Below are 20,183 nucleotides of genomic sequence, written 5' to 3'. Positions count from 1 at the left end.
CACCAAAGCTGGGGAAGCCTGCAAGGGCTTCCAGAACCCTTGACAGCTGTGTAGCCAAGCATGGAGAGACAGCAGGTGGAAACATGGAAGGACAGACCTGTAAGGAACAATGACGCAGAGCATATGAGAAGAGGGATGTGACAATAAATGTCAGCTTAGTTATCTAACAATACCAAAGACTAGCTCTCCCCTGCTCATCTGTCACTGCACTTACCTCCTGGATCTAAGGAGGAGGAAGGGAGATAGATCCTGATTTACCAGAGGTTAATTTTCTGGAACTTGATGTAATAAGGTTAATAATAGAATTCAACTTCAGATGTACAAAAATAGTCATATTTCTCCTATATATGAAAATATGAAACGAACTTGGCATCACTGCTCCACTGGGAGCAATGTTGAAGGCAGAAGACTTGTCCTGCCCCAGTCTTGTCACACTTCCATTTTGAGGCTGTGAGAGGAGGTTGCCTTGAAGATCCTGCTGAACCAGAACACACTTGGGAACACGGTATATTCAGAGGGGGGCTTTTGGCCACCTTGGTTGTTATGTGAGGACTCCAGATTTCTTACCTGCCTGATCCCTGGGCTCATGGTAAGTCCACACGGATTCAAGGAAACTGTCTTCCAAAAGTGTTACAATAAGTCACAAGCCACATACTCAACTTCATACATCTGGATGTCTTAAGTAAAAATAAGGAGCAGAAAGGTGACTAAGAGGCCAGCTGTTTAAACCCAGACAGACTGAATGTGATTTAAGGGGACTGACTAAATTATTAGACTGGACTGTTTTGAACCAGATTGAATATTTAATGAATTCTCTACAGACCCATATGCCAACTAGTGACAAAGAATTTGGGGAGAAAAAATGAAAGGAAGGATGGAAGGAAGGGAGGGAGGAAGGAAGGAAGAGAAAGAGAGTCATTATTTTTGTGCATCTGAGTTGTGATGTGAGTTAAATTTGTTAAATTTAAATTCTGCCTTAATGCATTCAGTACCGTGCTATGTAAAACCATAAGGTGAGTGCATGAGTTATATACAGCTTTGAATATCAAACACAGGACAGGCTGGGAGGAGAACAGTGCTCTCCCAATAAAGTCCAGGAATTGGGGAGGGGAGGGGCCCTCGTGCCTCGCTACCCTATCTATTGGCTGAGAATCTGGATAAACTAGGAAGGAGATGTGACAATTACGAAGCTCTGTTAGGGTCTAATGCTTCAGTAACTACTGTTATACCTTGTTCAGCTAGTTGGGAACCCTGCAGAAGGGAATTGTGATATGTGGATTCTCTAGAATAGAGTGACGACTAAGTGGGTTGATTTACTCTTCTCTTGTATGATTCATAAACATCGACTTGGTGTCTTTTTCCCTTCATAACTATTTGTATTTCGTGTGAATCATGCCACCTTTTTACATATGCATAAATATTTCAGGAAAAAATTGTTTTCTAGTTTGCTTAAATACACTGAAACTATTTTGTTACACTGATAGTTAATGTGAAACGTTGGGGTTTGGGAGCAAATGGTCAAGAAGGATTTCTTGAGATGTCTTTGGTGCAAAAGGGGTGGTTTTATTAAAGCACAGAGACAGAACCCGTGGGCAGTAAGAGCTGCCCTGAGGTTGTAAGTGATTGATTACATACTTTCAAGTTAGGAGAGGGTTAGGGATGGCGTAAGTCTCTAAGGAATTTGGAAGAAAGGTATCCAGGACCTTGAGAGGCCAGCTGCTGTTAGGAAAAGGTCATTTACTACTGTCCTGTAGAACCATAGTCATGAGACTCTTCAGATGTTTATTGGTGGGCCATATGGTTGGAGGAGGATTGCTTGCATATATCTTGCAGTGGGGGAAATGGGTAGAGATAAAGGGAGTTTCCAAAGGGATCTTAGTCTGTTAAAGTAAACTTACAGGATCCTGGAGGTCAGGCTAATGTCAAGCTCAGCTTGCCTTTTGCCTTTAGCGAAGTATTAACATTGAGGCAGTTGAGTTCCTGGAGGAAGGTCACACTGCTTGTCCCAAATACTTGTCATTGGGCTGTAAGTTATAAGGAAGTTTAATTTTTTTTTTCTTTTGCCTTTGTTCTCCACTTCAATAATGAGGAGAGAAGCTTCTGTTCACAAGTACTCATCTATAGGGCACTTACACGTCAGTCACTGCTCCAAGTCCCTGGGATGCTGAGATCAAAGACAGTCTTCTGGCCTCAGTCCTTCTCTGGCCTGATGCTATTCTTTTTTCACATCTTTACACAACTCTTCAAAGCATAGGTAAGACCAGGCTGTAACATGTAACCAGACTTTATTGAAGGCTTCAGGATAGTAAAATGGAATTATAAACCCAAAAAAGGAAAACTTTAAACTGGCTACCAAATGTGACTCCTGAATGTCACAGGCTGTCCCCACCCACCACTCCCTTTAGTCTGACTTCCTGGCTTGCAGCTCTGTGTTAGGAGTAGCCTACTCTCCTTAACAGGATGCCTGTGACCTTGAACATATCCCTCCCACCAAACTCCCCCCTCCCCCGCCTCAGCTGAGGCTTCAGCCTAAGCTAGCTCCCAGGAAACATCGTAATCTCCAGAAAAGAACTCCGCACACAAGAATGACAACTTTGAACGTTGGTAAAATAGGGCATTTTAGCTCTGCGCTGCCTCGAAGCTCTCCATGCTGAATTGCCAACTCAACTTTTTCTTTCCGCGACTCCACACTGCATTTTTCTTTTTTGGCTTTTTTTAAAGTCAGATTATTGAGGTATAATATAGATGTAGTAAAATTCATCCATTTTAGTGTACAGTTCTGAGTTTTGACAAACACGTAGTCATGTTATCACTGCCCCAATCAAGATATGGAACAGTTCCTTCGCCCACATTTCTCATGCCCTGTTAGTCAGCCTCCTCACACGCTCAGCCCCAGGCAAAGCTGACCTTTTTGCTATGTCTATAGTTTTACCTGTTCCAGAATGTCATAGAAATGGAATCATACACATAGAAGCTTTTTATATCTGATTTCTTTCACTTAGTATAATGTAAGTTTATCCGTGTTAAATGTATCAGAAGTTTGTGCCTTTATATTGCCGAGTAGTTTTCTATTGTCCGAATTTATTACACTGTACGAACGTTACTACAGCTGATTTATCCCTTCGCCAGTTGAAGACCGTTTGAGTTATTTACAGTTTTTGATTATTATGAATAAAGCCACTAAAATATTTGCATACAGGTCATGAATGACCTAAGTTTTCATTTCTTTTGGGTAAATATCTAAGAATGGGATTGCTGAGTTGTATGATAAACCTATGCTTAACATCATACAAAACAGTGAATTGCTTTCCAAAGTGGCTGTACCATTTTGCATTCCCACCAACAATGTGTGAGAGTTCTGGCTGGACTTCCAGCATTTGGTATTACCAGTCTGGGGTTAAAAAGAAAAAAATCGTATTCATTCTAATAGATGGATACAGGTACCTCAATGTAGTTTAAATTTTTATGACTCATCATGTTGAACCTATTTGCATGTGTTTACTTGACACCCATATCTCTTTCTGGTGAAATCTCAGTTCAGTAATTTTGCCCATTTATTTATTGGGTTGTTAGCTTTATTGTTGGGTTTTGAGGGTTCCTTACGTATTCTATATCCAAGTCCTTTATCAGAAATGTGCTTGCACATTTTTCTCCCAAGTCTTTAGCTTGTCTTCATTTTGAAAAACAGTTGATATCTTAGTTAGCTCAGGCTTCTATAATAAAATACCACAGAGCAGGTGGCTTGAACAACAGACATTTGTTTCTCATGGTTCTGGAGGCTGGGCAGTCCAAGATCAAGGTGCCAGCAAATTCCATTCCTTGTGAGAGCCTTCTTTCTGGTGTGCAGATCGTCACCTTCTTCTTATGTCCTCACATTTGGGGAAAGAGAGGTCAAGCTCTCTGGTCTCTTGTAAAGGCACTAATCCCATCATGAGGATCCCACCTTTATGACCTCATCTAAGTCTAATTACCTCCCAAAGTCCCCACAATCAAATATATTTGGGAAGAGGACTTCAACATATAAATTTGGGGAGGGGTGAAATACAATCCATCCGTACAACACCATCCCCAGATGCTGTCTCTCAAAGAGAGTAAGTTTTAAGTTTTGATGAAGCCCAAATTATCAATTGTTTTTAACAGATCATGCCTTTGGTGTCCTATCTAGGAAATCTATGCCTAACCCAGATCACAAAGCTATTCTCTTATATTTTCTTCTAGAAAATTTATACTTTTAGGTGTTTTTATTTAGGAACAGTCCATTTTGAATGAACTGTTTTATGTGGCACCAAGTATAAATGATCTTTTGTTTTTGCTGTTCTAGCACCATCTGTTAAAAGAGGTTTATTTCTGACTTCTCCATTCTGTTCCATTGATTTATGTGTCTATACTTTAATAAATACCACACTCTCCAGATGCCTGGGTGGCTCAGTTCGTTAGGTATATGATTCTTGGTTTTGGCTCAGGTCATGATCTCAGGGTCTTGGGATGAAGCCCCACATCCGGCTCCATGCTGGGTGTGAACCCTGCTTAGGAGTCTTTATCTCCTTCTCTCCCTGCCCCTCCCCACTCGGCTTGCTCTAGCTCCCTAAAATAAATAAATAAATAAATAAATAAATAAATAAATAAATAAATACCACACTCTCTTGATTAGTATAGCATTATCCTGGGTCTTGAAATCAGATAGTAGGAATCCTCCAAGTTTTTCCTTTTTAAAAAATTGTTTTGATTATTCTATTCCTTTGCATTTCTATGTAAATTTTTAAATCAGTCCGTCAATTTCTACTGGGGAAAAATAAAAGCCTTCTGGCATTTTGGGTGGGATATCATTGAATCCATATAAATCAATTTGAAGAGATTTGACAGTTTAAAAATATGTAGTCTTGGGGCGCCTGGGTGGCACAGCGGTTAAGCGCCTGCCTTCGGCTCAGGGCGTGATCCCAGCGTTATGGGATCAAGCCCCACATCAGGCTCCTCTGCTGGGAGCCTGCTCTTCCTGTCCCACTCCCCCTGCTTGTGTTCCCTCTCTCGCTGGCTGTCTCTATCTCTGTCAAATAAATAAATAAATAAAATCTTAAAAAAAAAAAAATGTTGTCTTCTGGGGGCGCCTGGGTGGCGCAGTCGTTAAGCGTCTGCCTTTGGCTCAGGGCATGATCCTGGCATTCCAGGATCGAGCCCCACATCAGGCTCCTCCACTAGGAGCCTGCTTCTTCCTCTCCCACTCCCCCTGCTTGTGTTCCCTCTCTCGCTGGCTGTCTCTCTCTATCAAATAAATAAATAAATAAATAAATAAATCTTAAAAAAAAATGTAGTCTTCTGATCCATAATCATGGTATTTCTCTCCTTTTATTTAATTTCCCTCAGTAACTTCTAATAGTTTTCAGTGTACAGTATTGCATATCTTTTGCTAAATGTATCCCTTAATATTTTATATTTTCCATGATGATGTTTTTTAAATTCAGTTTCTGAATTTATGAAATATTATCTGCTATTACTTATTTTATAATAAAGCATTGAAGATCTCATGTAATTTATTGAATACTGTACTGGAAGTGAAAAGCAGAATGGTTGTATACTACTGGGAGCTGTATCTCACTGCTGCTGGCCAGCACGATAAGGGAGTACCACATTGCATATCGCTACCCTGGGAAAACATAAAAATTCAAAATTCAAATTATGATTTCTACTGGATGTGTACTGCTTTCACACTATCATAAAGTCAAAAAACGGTAAATAGGACCATTGTAAGTTGGGGACTATCTGTATATGGAAATATAATTGATTTTGTATATTGACCTTGAATCCTATGAACTTGCTAAACTCATTTGTTTTAGTGGCTTTTTTGTGGATTCCTTAGGATTATCTGTGAATAAAGACAGTTACGTCTTCCTTTCCAATGTAACTATCTTTTACTGATATTTCTTGATTCTATTGGTTGCACTTACTAGAACCTCCAGCAATGTGATGACTGAAAATGATATCCTTGCTTCTCTCAAATCTTAGTCTTTCACCATTGTATTGGTCTGCTAGGGCTGCCATAAGGGAGTACCACAGACTAACTGGCTTAAATAACCTTTATTTCCACACATTTCTGGAATCTAGAAATCTAAGATCAAAGTATCACTGGGGTTGGCTATTTCTGGGGCCTCTCTCAGCTTGCAGATGTCTGTCTTCTCCCTATGTTTTTACATGGATTTTCCTCTGTCTGCATTTGCCTTAATCTCCTCTTCTTTAAAGACATTGGTTATATTGGATTAGGATTCACCCTAATGACCTCATTTTAACTTAATTACCTCTTTAAAGGCCCTATTCCCTAAATACAGTTATATTCTGAGGTATTGGGGGTTAGGACTTCAACATACGAATGGGGGGGGCATGACTCAGCCTAACAACCATTAAATATGATGTTAGTTCTAAATCTTGGTAAATGCCCTATATCAGGTTGTTAAAATTCCCTTTTATTTCTAGTTTGCTTAACTCTTTTTAAAAGCATCAATAAGTACTGAATTTTCTCAAGTTTTTTTCTCCATTAAGATGATTACATGTGTTAGGGCACCTGGGTGGCTCAGTTGGTTAAGCAGCTGCCTTTGGCTCAGGTTATGAACCCAGCATCCTGGGATCAAGCCCCACATTGGGCTCCCTGCTCAGTGGGGAGTCTGCCTCTCCCTCCGCATGCTCTTGTGCTCTTGCTCGCTCTCTTGCTCTTTCTCTCCCTCCCTTTCAAATAAATAAAATCTTAAAAAAAAAAAGATGATTATCTGTGTTTCCTCTTTCTCTCTTTTAATATAGTAAATTACATGGATTGATTCTTCAAATATTAAGCCTACCTTGTATTTCTGGGAATAACTCCATTCACTCATGATATATTATCCTTTCTATATGTTGCTAATTTTTATTTGGGAAAATATTAGAGTATCTTTGTGGTGCATAACATATTAAAGGATGTATTTGTGGGCAGAAGGAAAGATGCCGTACAAATGTTTAGTCATTTACCAGAACATGAAGAATAAACATATTACTTTAAAATAAGTAGGCAAATATTAGGAATAATAGTTCAAGGAGCTAAAAGTGAATGAAAGGAGGAGTAGTGGGTAGTCATCCCTATTCATCCTTACTTGTTTTCCTACCATTTGAGTTTTTAAATTACATGCACATTACTTTGTTAGAAGTAAAACCTAATTTATATTAAGGAAAAAAGGTAAATCCTCCCGATCCAGAGACCAGGCATTTGTTCATTTTTAGTTCATTTCCATTACAGCTCTGATTCAGCTGGGATTTTTTTTTTTTTTTTTTGGTCGATGCCTAGTGTGCGAACAACTGGAACAGGCTCTCTCTTTCCTCCCAAATAACTAGCTCCTCCCAGCACACTTTATTGATTGTCCTTCATGTTTTTCCATGTTGTGGTAATACTCTCAATTATTTATACCACATTGTTTCCGTACCATTTGTCCTTGCCCTGGTGCCATACTGACTTGAGCCGTAGCTAGAACGAATTTACCGTGGCGGAGAAGCACATCCGAACAAAAAAAGAAATAGGATGTGCAAGGCACAGAGATTTGTAAAAGCAGATGGCTGGTAATGCATGGTTTGGAGGAATCTAAGAGTAGATATTGATGTGGAAATTGTAGGGGTTCAGAGCAAATGGTTAAGAAAGAATTCTTGAGACCTCTTCGGTGGTTTTATTAAAGCCACAGGACCTGTGGGCAGAAAGAGCTGCACTGCGGTTGTGAGGTTGTGATCAGTGACTGATTATATATTTTCAAATTGGGAAGAGGTTAGGGACAGCAGAAGCCTCCAAGGTATTTTGGAAACAAGGTCCAGGATCCTGAGCGGGCTCTTGTTAGGGAAAGGTCACTTATTACTGTTTAGTAAAAATTCAGTCATGAGACCCTTCAGAAGTCTATCAGTGGGCCATATCCTTAGGGGATGATTGCCAACATAGATCTTGGGGGCTAGAGATAAAGGAAATTTCCAAAGGAATTTTTGTATGTTAAAGAAGACTCACAGGATCCTGGGGGGGCGGGGGGAGATCCTCAGGCTAAGACAGCCTCTTGCCCTTAGCAAAATATTAACATAGAAGAAGCTGAGTTTCTAGAAGACTGTCACCACACTGCCTGTTTCAAGGACTTGTCAATCGCCTGTAAGTAGTAAGGAAATTTAATTTTTCTTTTGCCTTGTCTTCCATATCAGATATGGATAGTAAATGTTGAAAGTGCAACAGTAAGTGGCATTACTTAAAACAAAGCCTTGACAGGCAATCTTTAGGGAGGAATCACTAGCATCATCAGCGGAGACCACGTGTGAAGCAGAGACAGAATACAAAGGAACGCCCCTGGACTCAACTTCAGCGCCAGCACAGGTTCAGGGAGAAATCGGTGGCGGCCCAGGGGGCGGGGCAAACGTCACTTCCCCTGGCCTCCGCCGCGTCCTCCGCGCTATGACGACCCACCCGGAGCCTCACCCGAGGCGTCCTGGAATCGGCGTAGCAGTAGCGGTGACTAGCAGCCGGCATCCCCGTTGCGTCCTCCTGGGCAAGAGGAAAGGGCCGCTTGGAGGCGGCACTTTTCAATTTCCTGGGGGCCATTTGGAGTTCGGGTGAGCAGCCACAGGGGTCACTCAGGGAAAGGCCAATGTGCAGGGGAAGGGTGAGCGGGCTCCTTGCGTGCGTCCGTGCGTCCGTGCGTCCCTGCGTGCGCGCTGCCGCTGCGTCCCCTCGCGCGCTCGCCCGCTCGCCCGCTCGCCCCCTCGGGCGGATGCACGCCGCCCACCCCAGGTGCACGCTAGGCGGGGGCACCGAGCTGGGGAAGGAGGGTAAGAGCTGGCTGGGGAGTGAGTCCTACCAGCGCAGTCCTCTTCCCCGGGCGTCCGCTTGGTCACGGCTGCGGGCTGGTGTGCGGGGTGTGTTTTTCTAGTGCTTGCACGTAAGGGACGGAAAGTGGGTCTTTCTAAACTGAGCAGTCCAGTTTTGCCAGTGAGGACGTTTGCACGTTTGGGCTGTGCTTTAAACTTCCTCGCATGAGGATCTGTTTCCTGCCCGAGCAGGTTTAGTTGCACCCTGACCAAGCAGACGGGCCAGTCGAACTCTGTGGGCCTCAGTGTCTTCGTCTGTACAATGGGGAAGTTGAAACAAAGCACTCTTTAATGTCCCTGTCTGCTTCCGCATTCTGTGGTTTGATGATGGATCAGACCAACAAAGGAAGTTGGGCAGTTAAGGATCAGGTCTACCCAAGGGTGCTGAAAGCCAGGATTGGTGCTGAAAGGTGGGTTCTGAAGTGAGAATGGAGTTAAAGTCAACAGCGGATAAACAGCATCTAAAGCGTTCAGAGCCAGCACTTGTTTTTCCGTTAGTGTAAAAGTTCCAAACATACATAAAAGTAGAGTAAATAGGTGGTGAATCCTCATATGTTATCGGCCCTTTCTTGTTTCTTTATTGCTCCCTCTCAACAGACACACACATCCCTTGTGTTCTAGACTCTTCCAAAGGAAAACTCAGACATTTATTATACCACCCCTAAATAGTTCAGTATGTATCTCTAATAGGCTTTTAAAGAAACGTGAACACGTTTTCCCACCTTAACAAAATACCGTTTTCACACCTTAAGATAATTTTTTAATAACCTGTGATACTCAGTCTGTACGTTTTCCCCAATTGTCTTGAAAATGTTTTTATTGTTTTGTATCAATCGAGATCAAAGGAAGAGTACATGTTACATGTACTTTGGGACTGATAAATTTCTTAAGTCTCCATATCCAACAATAATCCCCCCCCCCTTTCCCTTTCTTTCCAAGCTATGTTGAAGAATTTGGGCCATTTGGAGAATTTCATACATTCTGACTATATTCTTCTAATCCACTTATTTGTTATAAAGTGCTAGTTAGAAGTAGAGGCTTGATCCTAGTTTCCTTTGTAATCAGACTTTGTCTTTTATGAAACATGGAATTCTTATGATCTTTTAGCACATGGAATTTTTTAAATGGTCTTCAGGATTTTAGAGAGCATCAGTAAGTTTATCATTTTTAGATAATTAACATAAGCCATCAGTTAATAACTAATAAAGTTTCAGACACACTATATTGTACTTTGTCAGATGTTGGTAGGCATTAGGTCACAAACTAAAGCACTAGTTAGAATGCGTGATTACCGGAGCAATGGCTAAAGATAGCTTAATAGTAACACAATAAAGCATTGGAATCTTTACTCGGATATCCAATGATAATAACCAAAATTGAGCTTCAATGAGCTTTTTACTAAGTGCTAGATATTATGCTAAGCTCTTCATAGGTATGCTTTCACTTATCTTTATATGACTGGTACACTGACTGGGCTAACTTTGATGGGAAACAAATAGGAAATGGCTTTATTTTCTCCTTCTGTTGTCTTTAAACATGATTTGTCTTTCCCTTCTCTGTTGCTCCAAGACATTTCCTGCAAATCCTATTCTTTTCCTGTCACTTGATTATAAAAATAAATCACATTATGATCCACTTCCAAGCATTTCCCCTGTAGTGGGGAAAAGGAGACAGGAGGTGGACCTCCTCCTCTTCTCACTGTTTCTGGTTTCCTTCCTACACCAGGATGTTGGGGAGGGACGGAGGGAAGGGGCCAGACTTTTTACATGACTAGTGCTGCTGTGATCCACCCATGGGTACCCTCTGGATAGAGTATTTACAGGTGTTCTCTTTTTCTCAGTGTATATTTGTTGGTTGTTTGGAAGTCCTATAAGGATATCTATATAGTACAGTTCTCTGACATAGGTGACCGATTTAGCTCTTGCTTAGCTCACTATCTTGCATTTTCTTTCTGCTGCAGTCCCCAGTAGTCTCTTGTAGCATCTCTTGGGCCCAGAGGAAATTCACAACAGAAAATAATGCCTTCAGTGTCGCCCTTTTTCCTTGCCCATTCATCGTGGGCTTCTCTAGCCAGTCTCCTGCTTTCTAGATTCTCAAGGTGAGAATAAGCCTCAGCCTCTGTATTCACATGCAACCCCAAACCCCAAGGGACACGTTTTAGACTTACCCAAGAACTCTTACCTTTCTACCGCCTCACTCTGATGCACAGCCTGTGAGTTTCCACAGCTCCGTATGTCTTTAACGGGGGAGTAACCCACCAGTATCTCCTTGGAAGTCCCACCCAATCTCTGTGACCAGTTTCCTTGGAGCACCTCTCACATGGCCTTGGGGCAGAGTTGTCCCCTCATCAGGAGGAAGGGAAACATTGCTACTGTGCTTGAAAATCCTTAACTTTCCTCCCTCCCAAAAATCTCCTATCTTTCTTATTATGTAGACTGGGTGGGGTGAAGATCAAAAGACTACTCCAGGCTTTGGAAACCTTTGGGTACAGATGCCATCTGTTGGCTCTTTTGCCATAATTTCTTTAGAAATTAGAGGTGCTTTGTGCCTATTGCCCTCAATTTTGAGGCTTAATCAAAAATTCTGCAACTGCAGGAAAAGACATCATCTGCTTCTTGACACACTTATAACAACCCAGTGAGAAGAGTGGCATTATCTCTTTATTTGTCCAAGGTAGAAAGTAATGGACTTTGAAATCAACCCTAGGTCTAGCTGCCTCCAAAGCCTGTGCTCTTTTTTTCCTTTTTTAAAGATTTTATTTATTTGTCAGCGGGAGACAGAGACAGAGAGAGAGCACAAGCAGGGGAGCTGCAGGCAGAGGGGGAAGCAGGCTCCCCACCGAGCAAGGAGCCCAATGATGCGGGACTGGATCCCAGGTTCATGGGATCATGACCCAAGCCCAAGACAGATGCTTAACCGACTGAGCCACCCAGGCATCCCAGCCTGTGCTCTTAACTGGTATACTAAACTGCCTCCTGATTGCCTACGGCTTCCAGCCATGTGAAGTAGTACTGAATTGGCTAAATGGTCTTTTTTTTTTTTTTCCCTCAATATGAAGTCCTTTTGGTCTTCAGATAACTTTGGATATCTTATACTTCAGATGAAGAGAATGTCAAAGGCAAGGTTGTTGATTGACTCTTTTAAAGGATGAGCCAATTACAGTTCTTTCTGCTTTACGCTAGAAATTCCTAGCTAAGAATTTCATGGCAAAAACATAAATTACATAAACAGAACTGAATTCAGTGGTGTGCTTCTGTTTTCCAGTGAAACATGGGAAGAATGTGCCCAAAGGGAAACCTGGGAAGAAACAGCTCTTCACCTGAAAAATGTTCGCTTTGCCTCAGTTACAAATTCCTTTGTTGAGAAAGAAAATTACCATTATGTGACCATACTAATGAAAGGAGAGGTGGATGTGACTCATAACCCAGAACCAAAGAACACAGAGCCTGAAAAAAATGAAGGTAGGAGAATTATATGTAATCATGCATCTTCCTAGAGAGGCCTATCATCGGAGTGTTGCAGTTCGTGGTCTCTTCGTACAGAAATGTAAATATACTTAAATCCTGGAGACGTAAGGACACGGCAGGAAAGAGAACTGCTCCGAGCCATTACGACTTGACTTGCGTCCTGGTTTTTCCACTTAGAGGCTTGTAACCTTGGGCAAGTTATTAAAGTCTCTGGGCCGCTTTTCTCCTCTGTGATAAGAGTAACCACCTCAGATGGGTTGTTGTAAGGATAAAATGAGTTAATACGCATGAAGAACCAAGTGAACATGCTAAGTATTTAGTAGATCTTAGTTTCATTGTTAATGTTTGATTTTGCTTCAGACATTTTAAGCAAAACATTGACGGTGCCATTCTGTGTTCTCATGTGTAGAAAGGTATTAATGTCCTTGTATAGAGACGGACTAACCGGACAAAACAGTTACCCTCGGTGTTGAGTGGAGTGCTCTGCGAGCTATAAACAACTGATATTATTTACTGCGTGCTAAGCATTGTCTTAAGGGCTTTGCATGTATCACCTTTCTTCAAATTTCGTAAAACTCTATGACAAAGAGTAAAATATCTAACTTATCACATATATTGTTTGCCGTATGAAACCTGATCCAAGTGGCCTTGTGTCCTGAACCTCCCCTGTAAACATGTTATTTATTCTCTCATATGGAAGAGTCTTTTCATTCATTAAATAGTTCCTGAGTACTGTGTGCCCGTTACTGTTCTAGAAACTAAAGAAGCAGTGTGGGCAGAACACAGTCTCTGCCCTCTCAGACTTGACATTTTATTGGGGGGCGAGGGGAAGGCAAAAAATGGGCAGGTATTTTAAAATCATGGAAGGATAGTGGCACATGGGTGCTGCATCAGATAGGGTGGTCAGGGAGGGCTCTGAGGAGGGGGCATATATGCAGTGGCCTGGAGGAAGTGCTGTTTCCAGAATGAATAAATCATCACTGAAGTAGTTTGCAGATTGAATTGATTGAATGAACAGACGGGCATGTTCCATCCAAAGGCCTGTTGAATCATATACGATTTTTCCCCCCCTAAAACAGATAACTATTGAAATCATGTAAAGTGAGCTAGCGAAGTCTGAGCTGTTTTTACTCACTACCCTCTGACACCAAATGTGTGGCTTTTCTCCTCACACCAAATAATCCTGCAGACATCAGTTGGGTGTCTTACCATTCAGTTGAATTCTTACAATGTCTGGAGTTAGTATCAGATCCCAAAAGTTAAGGAGCTCAGTCCCTCAAGACTGCCCCCACTTCAAATGCCAGTCACAAGTCCTAGCCTCCTGGATTTATGACTGCCTGGCTATAAATCGGGCTTCCCACAATCTCCTCATCAGGTTCAGTAATTGCTAGAATGGCCTGCAGAACGCAGGAAAACACTTGCCTTACATGACCAGTTTATGATAAAGGAAAGGACTCAGGAACAACCAAGTGGAAGAGAGGCTCTGGGCCATGTAAGTGGGGGAGGGAGGCAGAGCGTCCATACTCTCAGGGAGCACGACACCCTCCTGGCACCTTGATGTGTTCACCACCTGGGAAGCTCTCTGAATTCCCTGTGTAGGGTTTTCATGGAGGCTCCTATGTAATGGGACTACTGCATATTATTATTGCTACAACTGATGAAATCATTGTCTGCCGGTGATTAACTCAATCTCCAGCTCCTCTCCTCTCACCTCAGGTGGGATGTGGGTGGTGGGAAGTCTTTCTGGTCACCAGCCCCCATCCTGAAGCTATCTAGGGACCTCCAGTGACCCATCAGCTTATTAGCATAAACTCAGCTATGGTTGAAAGGGGTTCATTATGGATAACAAAGTTGTTCCTCTCCTCCCTATCACGTAGGAAATTACAAAGGTGTCAGGAACTCGGTGCCAGGAAACAGGGAGGAAGTCCAGATATATATTTCTTATATCATAGTAACACACAGAAACACCCAGAAAGTATCCAGAGGCCTTCAGTTGGCCTAGGGTACAACTAAAATCTTTCATGCCATAAGAAGGGAAAGTAGGAGAGGTAGGTGAGAAATGTACCAGGTTCCTGGGGAGAGCTTTCTACAAGTTCTGCTCTCTCTCACATCCTAATATCCTGGATAAACTGAGGACTAGGAGAGAGGTGAGTCCAGGAAAATAACAGTGGGAACAAAACTCAGTAGTCTTAATATCCTGAAGCTGTGGGAGGGACTTGATTACTCAGCTTTTCAACATTAGATTGAAGTGTAAATGTGCATATTTACACTTGAACACTTTTTGTAGGACTCAGTTTACTTTTTTTTCTTTACGAAGCAAAATACATTTCATATAACTGAATTTTTAAAAATTAGTTTGAGGCTTCATTTATTCAGGTAATAAGCACAGATTATTGTCATCTAAAAGCAGAACCCTAAACTTGGAAGAAATGACCATTTCCTTATTTTTATCTCTGCTACAGGCAAAAAAAAAAAAAAAAAAACCTGAGACAAGATGAGACAAAATGATGAAACAGTTCGGTTTTGCATACTCAGTGTCCTTCCTAAGAAGCAGACATAGAAAGCATTCATTTGTAGAGAAGGGCTGAGGAGGAAACACGGGGGCGACTGACTGTCCCACCAGCTCTGACCGGTCACCAGCCAGTGTCTCTCCGGCCCCCTGCCCACCCCATCTCTGCAGGGATTTGCAGGGATTTGCGCAGCCCGCCCCCTGGTGCAGAGTGCTGGTCGGCCCCTATTTCTAGTTATCTTCCCCTGCCGTTTAGAAGGCATCTCAGGTTCAGTGCAAGCGTTCAGCTTCAAATCACACTTAATGTTTCTCCTTTACTGAACTGTGAATACATAAAGAGCAGAATTTGGGCTCATTCACCTTTGCTTGGCTTCTGTTCAGAGTTTGTTGTTCAGATTATGTTGAAGGAAGAAGGGAACGAGGGAATGAGGTTTTCAAATACAGTACCTAGACTGGCCTACTTTGAACAACTTCTAAAAGGCTAGTCTACTTTATGAAGTTCTTTATTAGGGTTTTTTTACTATACTATTGTATGTATTGTTTTTCTCCTCCTAGAATATGGTGGTTTTGAGTCCTTTTTTTACATGCTTTGTGATTTTTTTTATTCATTTATATAACTGTTCGTCTCCCTTCATTCAGTTGACCCTCTCACATGCTAGTCATCTGAAATCAAATCAAACAGTGTGATTTTATAAGGCCCAAGGTTACTAGCACCAAGTCAGATTTGACCAGATTCCGCTCTAGCCCTTAGTAACAATACAGCGGGAATTATTCTCACTTTTCTCCCCGTCGAGAGCCCGTGCTGATAACCGGCTGCAGCACAACCAAGGTGCGGTGGACCGGTGCTGGTGGTTTTATTTGCCGTGTAAACATGCAGTGTCTCTCCCATGTTCATCAGATCCTGGACCTGGATCGCCCACTTTAGGTTCCTAGTTAGAGGATCTTTCCTCCAGCCATCCAATTATAATCAGGAGGCCCAGCCAGATGCTTCTTGTTCTGGAAGACAGGATAAACTTTACAGACAGCTCTCTTGAGCCTCTGTTAATTCAGCATCTTGCAGCATCTTGTTGGGTGACACCTCTCTCTCTCCCTCTCTCTCTCTCCCTCTCCCTCTCCCCCTCTCGCTTTCCTTCCTTCCTTCCTTCCCTCTTTCTTTTAGTCTGTGGTCACAGCTGCTCATCACTCCTTCCTGAACTTGTCCTAACTTCTTGGGTTCTCTGTGCCCTGCCTTCTCAGAGTGAAAGTACATCCCTGTATTTTATAGGCAGAGAAATGCTTAGTGGAAGTAACTGCGCTTAAACAGAAGTACATGCATGTGGTCACGAGCAAAAGTAGCTTGAACATGGAGTGTACATCTTAATACTATAATATTTATATATTCACCTGTCAGAGCATCTGGGCTTCATGTTATTTACATCTGAAGATTTAATTTTTTTATGTATTTGAGAGAGAGAGAGAGCACTCGCGTGCGAGCCGGCAGAGCAGCAGAGTGGGAGGGAGAAGGAGGGGGAAGAATCTCGAAGACACTCCATGGTGAGCTCACAGAGCCCATTCTGGGGGCTTGATCTCACAACCCTGAGATCACCACCCTGAGATCAACCAAGAGTCGGTTGCTCAGCCCAGCCACCCAGGCGCCCCTCGTGTTATTTACATTGAAATCATCAGAGAAGGGACATATGGGTGGTGCAGTCAGCTGAGCCACCGACTCTTGGTTTCGGCTCAGGTCGTGATCTCCGGGTCTTGAGATGGAGTTCCCCCTCGGGCTCTCCACTCATCGTTGGGAGTCTGCTTCAGACTCTCTCTCCCTCTCTCTCTCCTCTCTCTCTGCCCCTCCCGCTCATGCTCTCTCTCTCAAATAAAAAAATAATAATAAAAAATCAATCATCAAAGAAAATACTGTTGCCTAGAATGGTTTTCTAGAATTTCATGTATTTCACAACTAATAGACACTGTTAAATCTTTCCTCTTTCAACGGATTTTTTAAAAAATCGGTCCCATCCATACTGTCTTTCTCTCTAAAGTATACCACAGCACAGAGAATACCTTTCATTCTCTTCACAGCTTAGCTTCCATTACCTTTTAAAAAGATGGAGGATAGCTTAGCAATGTTGTAATTTACCTTATTCTATAGGTGAGGGAACTGGTTTATTTTAATGTAGTGTCGTAACCTGTCGTATATAAAGTTCTGTGCATTTTGTTTAGCCAAATATTTAAGGAAAAATTGAATGGTCCTAAATCTGGATTTGACCATAATGGGGGCCCTTATAAACTTGGCTTCATGTTGAAATAACAACATGTTTTAAATGATCACCGTTCTGTTAAGATCATTCTGAACACAAATTACGTTGGTGCAGCAGAGCTAATGAATAGCATCCCTATTGGTAGCATGTCATTTTTAAATTGAATAAATTTTTTCTAAGGATAGGTTAACTTGCCAAAATAAATATTCTTTGTTTCCTTCCAGCTAAATAAATTGATTTGGTGTCTTTCTTTTCTAGGCTGGGAGTGGGTTCCCTGGGAAGAATTTCCTCCACTGGACCAGCTTTTCTGGGCACTGCGTTGTTTAAAGGAACAAGGCTACAATCCATTTAAAGAAGATTTTGATCATCTGGTGGGATACAAAGGACATCATCCATGGGGGAAGAAGAAAATAACCTGACTTATTTTAAGAAGACAAAATAAGGCCCTGTTAGAGAATGAAAAATATCTACATTTCAGAACAATTCCATTTTATCTAAAAAGTTCCCTATGATTGTCGGTTTATTTGCTGTCTTTTAATGTACCCACCACCCTCTCAGCCAGTACTTGGGGAAAATTTTCTGGCATTATGTCATGGATTGCACTGCAGACTCACTGTGATAAATAGTGATATTGTGGTAATTCTGCTTTCTGTATTTTTCTGTGATATTTACTGTGCAGTTTGTCATTACCAGCTTGCATGGAGTGGAAGGCAATAGAATTTGCCTTAGTGTTTCCATTCAAATAGAGATCCTAGTTCAGATACTAACACAGTATGCCTGTTGCAGAATTTATCCTGTTTGTTGATTTTCCTCCTCTGTTTTATTTAAAACAATTGTTTTGGTACTGTATTGTGACAGTCCTTGCGACTGGAGCAACAGGACAGGTCATTAGGGTATATTTCCCAGGGTTCTGATTCAGAACCTACCTCAAGAGAAGCGAGACAAACCACCCGAGATATTATCCTGTCATTAACAGGCCATGTAATTTTGGATTTCTCACATAATCTCTGTGAGATCCAGCTTCCTTATATGTAAGAAAAGATTAGACTAGGGCAGTGGTTCTCAAGGTGTGGTCTGGGGAGGTCTGTGAGACTTTCAGGGGCACTCAGGGTCAAAGCTGCTTGCATAATACTAGAACATTATTTGCCTTTTCCACTGTTATTCGTTAGTGAGTGTACAGAGGAGCTGTCCAGAGGCTAAGTGACATATGATATTGTGACAGCCTGAATGCAGGAAGAAACCAGGCAAGCCTTATAGGATGAAACTCTTCCATAAGTTTATCTCAAATATAGTTGATTGGGAATTCATGGATTCTTTTTTTGAAATGTAAATTCAATTAACATATAACGTATTATTGGTTTCAGAGGTAGAGGTCCGTGATTCATCGGTCTTATATAATATCCAGTGCTCATTACATCACATGCCCTCCTTAATGTCCATTACCCAGTTACCCCATCCCTCCACTGCCCTCCCCTCCAGCAACCCTCAGTTTGTTTCCTATGATTAAGAGTTTCTTATGGTTTGGGGCGCCTGGGTGGCACAGTGGTTAAGCGTCTGCCTTCGGCTCAGGGCGTGATCCCGCGTTCCGGGATCGAGCCCCGCATCAGGCTCCTCTGCTATGAGCCTGCTTCTTCCTCTCCCACTCCCCCTGCTTGTGTTCCCTCTCTCGCTGGCTGTCTCTCTCTCTGTCGAATAAATAAATAAAATCTTTAAAAAACAAAAAAAGAGTCTCTTATGGTTTGACTCCCTCTCTGATTTTATCTTGTTTTATTTTTTTTCCTCTCTTCCTCTATGAGCCTTTGTTTTGTTTCTTCAATTCCACATACTAGTGAGATCATATGATAATTGTCTTTCTCTGACTGACTTATTTCGCTTAGCATAATACCCTCTAGTTCCATCCACGCCATTGCAAATGGCAAGATTTCATTGTTTTTGATGGCTGAGTGGTATTCCACTGGATAGCTATACCACATCTTCTTTATCCATTCATCTGTCGACGGACATCTGGGCTCTCTCCGCAGTTTGGCTCTTGTGGGGAATTCATTGATTCTTTAGGCTGGTACTTACCTCCAAGCAGGTGTGTTATAACTTCAGAGATTTACCACAAACCCGTAGAGTTTTTCTACATCAGCTACCTTAAATTTTTATTTATTTATTTATTGATTGATTGATTGATATAAAGTTCGATGATTCATTAGTTGCATATAACACCCAGTGCACCATGCAATATGTGCCCTCCTTACTACCCATCACCAGCCTGTCCCATTCCCCCACCCCTCTCTCCTCTGAGGCCCTCAGTTTGTTTCTCAGAGTCCATAGTCTCTCATGCTTCATTCCCCCTTCCGATTACCCCCTTTCTTTATCCCTTTCTTCCCCTACTGATCTTCCTAGTTCTTATGTTCCATAGATGAGAGAAACCATATGATAATTGTCTTTCTCTGCTTGACTTATTTCACTTAGCATTATCTCCTCCAGTGCCGTCCATGTTGCAGCAAATGTTAAGAAATCATTCTTTCTGATGGCTGAGTAATATTCCATTGTATATATGGACCACAGCTTCTTAATCCAGTCATCTGTTGAAGGGCATCTCGGCTCCTTCCATGATTTAGCTATTGTGGACAATGCTGCTATGAACATTGGGGTGCATATGGCCCTTCTCTTCTCTACGTCTGTATCTTTGGGGTAAATACCCAGTAGTGCAATGGCTGGATCATAGGCAGCTACCTTAAATTTTTAATAGACTCATTAGGAGCTTGTGAGGTTGGTTGTTTGTTTTAAATTCACCCAATCAGACATGAAGGTTTATTCAATGGAAATTAAAAACTAACCCGGGCTCTTATTTATAGGAAAAGGGGAAAGGATAAGTTTCACATTAGAAGGGGATTGCGTTTACCCCAGCACCTAACATGCTCAGTTGGCATCCCATAATCACTCAGCAAATATTTCTCTAAATAAGCAGATGAACGGAGGAGGATTTAGAACTCTTATGTAAGCAGTTACTTCTTAGATGGTTTGAGAATTGCCTTTAATGGAAAAAAACTAATGCTGACTACTAGCAATATTCTCAAGATTATGTGTCGGCTACAGTTCCTGAGATACACCTCACCCTGCCAGGACGCT

The 20,183-nt window shown here is 41.9% G+C and overlaps 1 protein-coding gene across 2 annotated transcripts; it reads left to right on the top strand.

Moving 5' to 3' along the window:
- The first annotated feature begins 8,054 nt into the window (after nucleotides 1-8,054).
- Nucleotides 8,055-17,564, top strand: NUDT15 (nudix hydrolase 15). Of its 2 annotated transcripts, none has more exons than XM_008706850.2 (3): nucleotides 8,055-8,592; nucleotides 12,112-12,308; nucleotides 17,322-17,564. In XM_008706850.2, exons 1-3 carry the CDS (start codon nucleotides 8,435-8,437, stop codon nucleotides 17,480-17,482), a joined length of 516 nt encoding a protein of 171 aa, XP_008705072.1. In that variant the 5' UTR covers nucleotides 8,055-8,434; the 3' UTR covers nucleotides 17,483-17,564. The 2 variants fall into 2 exon arrangements, with proteins under 2 accessions (XP_008705072.1, XP_008705073.1); XM_008706851.2 differs by lacking the exon at nucleotides 8,055-8,592 and adding an exon at nucleotides 8,857-9,257.
- Nucleotides 17,565-20,183: the final 2,619 nt, after the last annotated feature.

The sequence above is a fragment of the Ursus maritimus genome, unplaced genomic scaffold (genome assembly GCF_017311325.1).
Source record: "Ursus maritimus isolate PB19 unplaced genomic scaffold, ASM1731132v1 scaffold_10, whole genome shotgun sequence".
In the NCBI taxonomy this organism is placed as follows: Eukaryota; Metazoa; Chordata; class Mammalia; order Carnivora; family Ursidae; genus Ursus; species Ursus maritimus.
Note: the sequence above shows the minus strand (reverse complement) of the source record. Positions and strands in the feature narration are given on the sequence as shown.

Bases quoted from the DNA above. Each gene is read 5' to 3' on its own strand.
- NUDT15 (XM_008706850.2), top strand. From the start codon at position 8,435: ATGACGACCCACCCGGAGCCTCACCCGAGGCGTCCTGGAATCGGCGTA. The intron at 8,593-12,111 runs GTGAGCAGCCAC...TCTGTTTTCCAG, and splicing joins GGGGGCCATTTGGAGTTCGG to TGAAACATGGGAAGAATGTG. The intron at 12,309-17,321 runs GTAGGAGAATTA...TTTCTTTTCTAG, and splicing joins AGAGCCTGAAAAAAATGAAG to GCTGGGAGTGGGTTCCCTGG.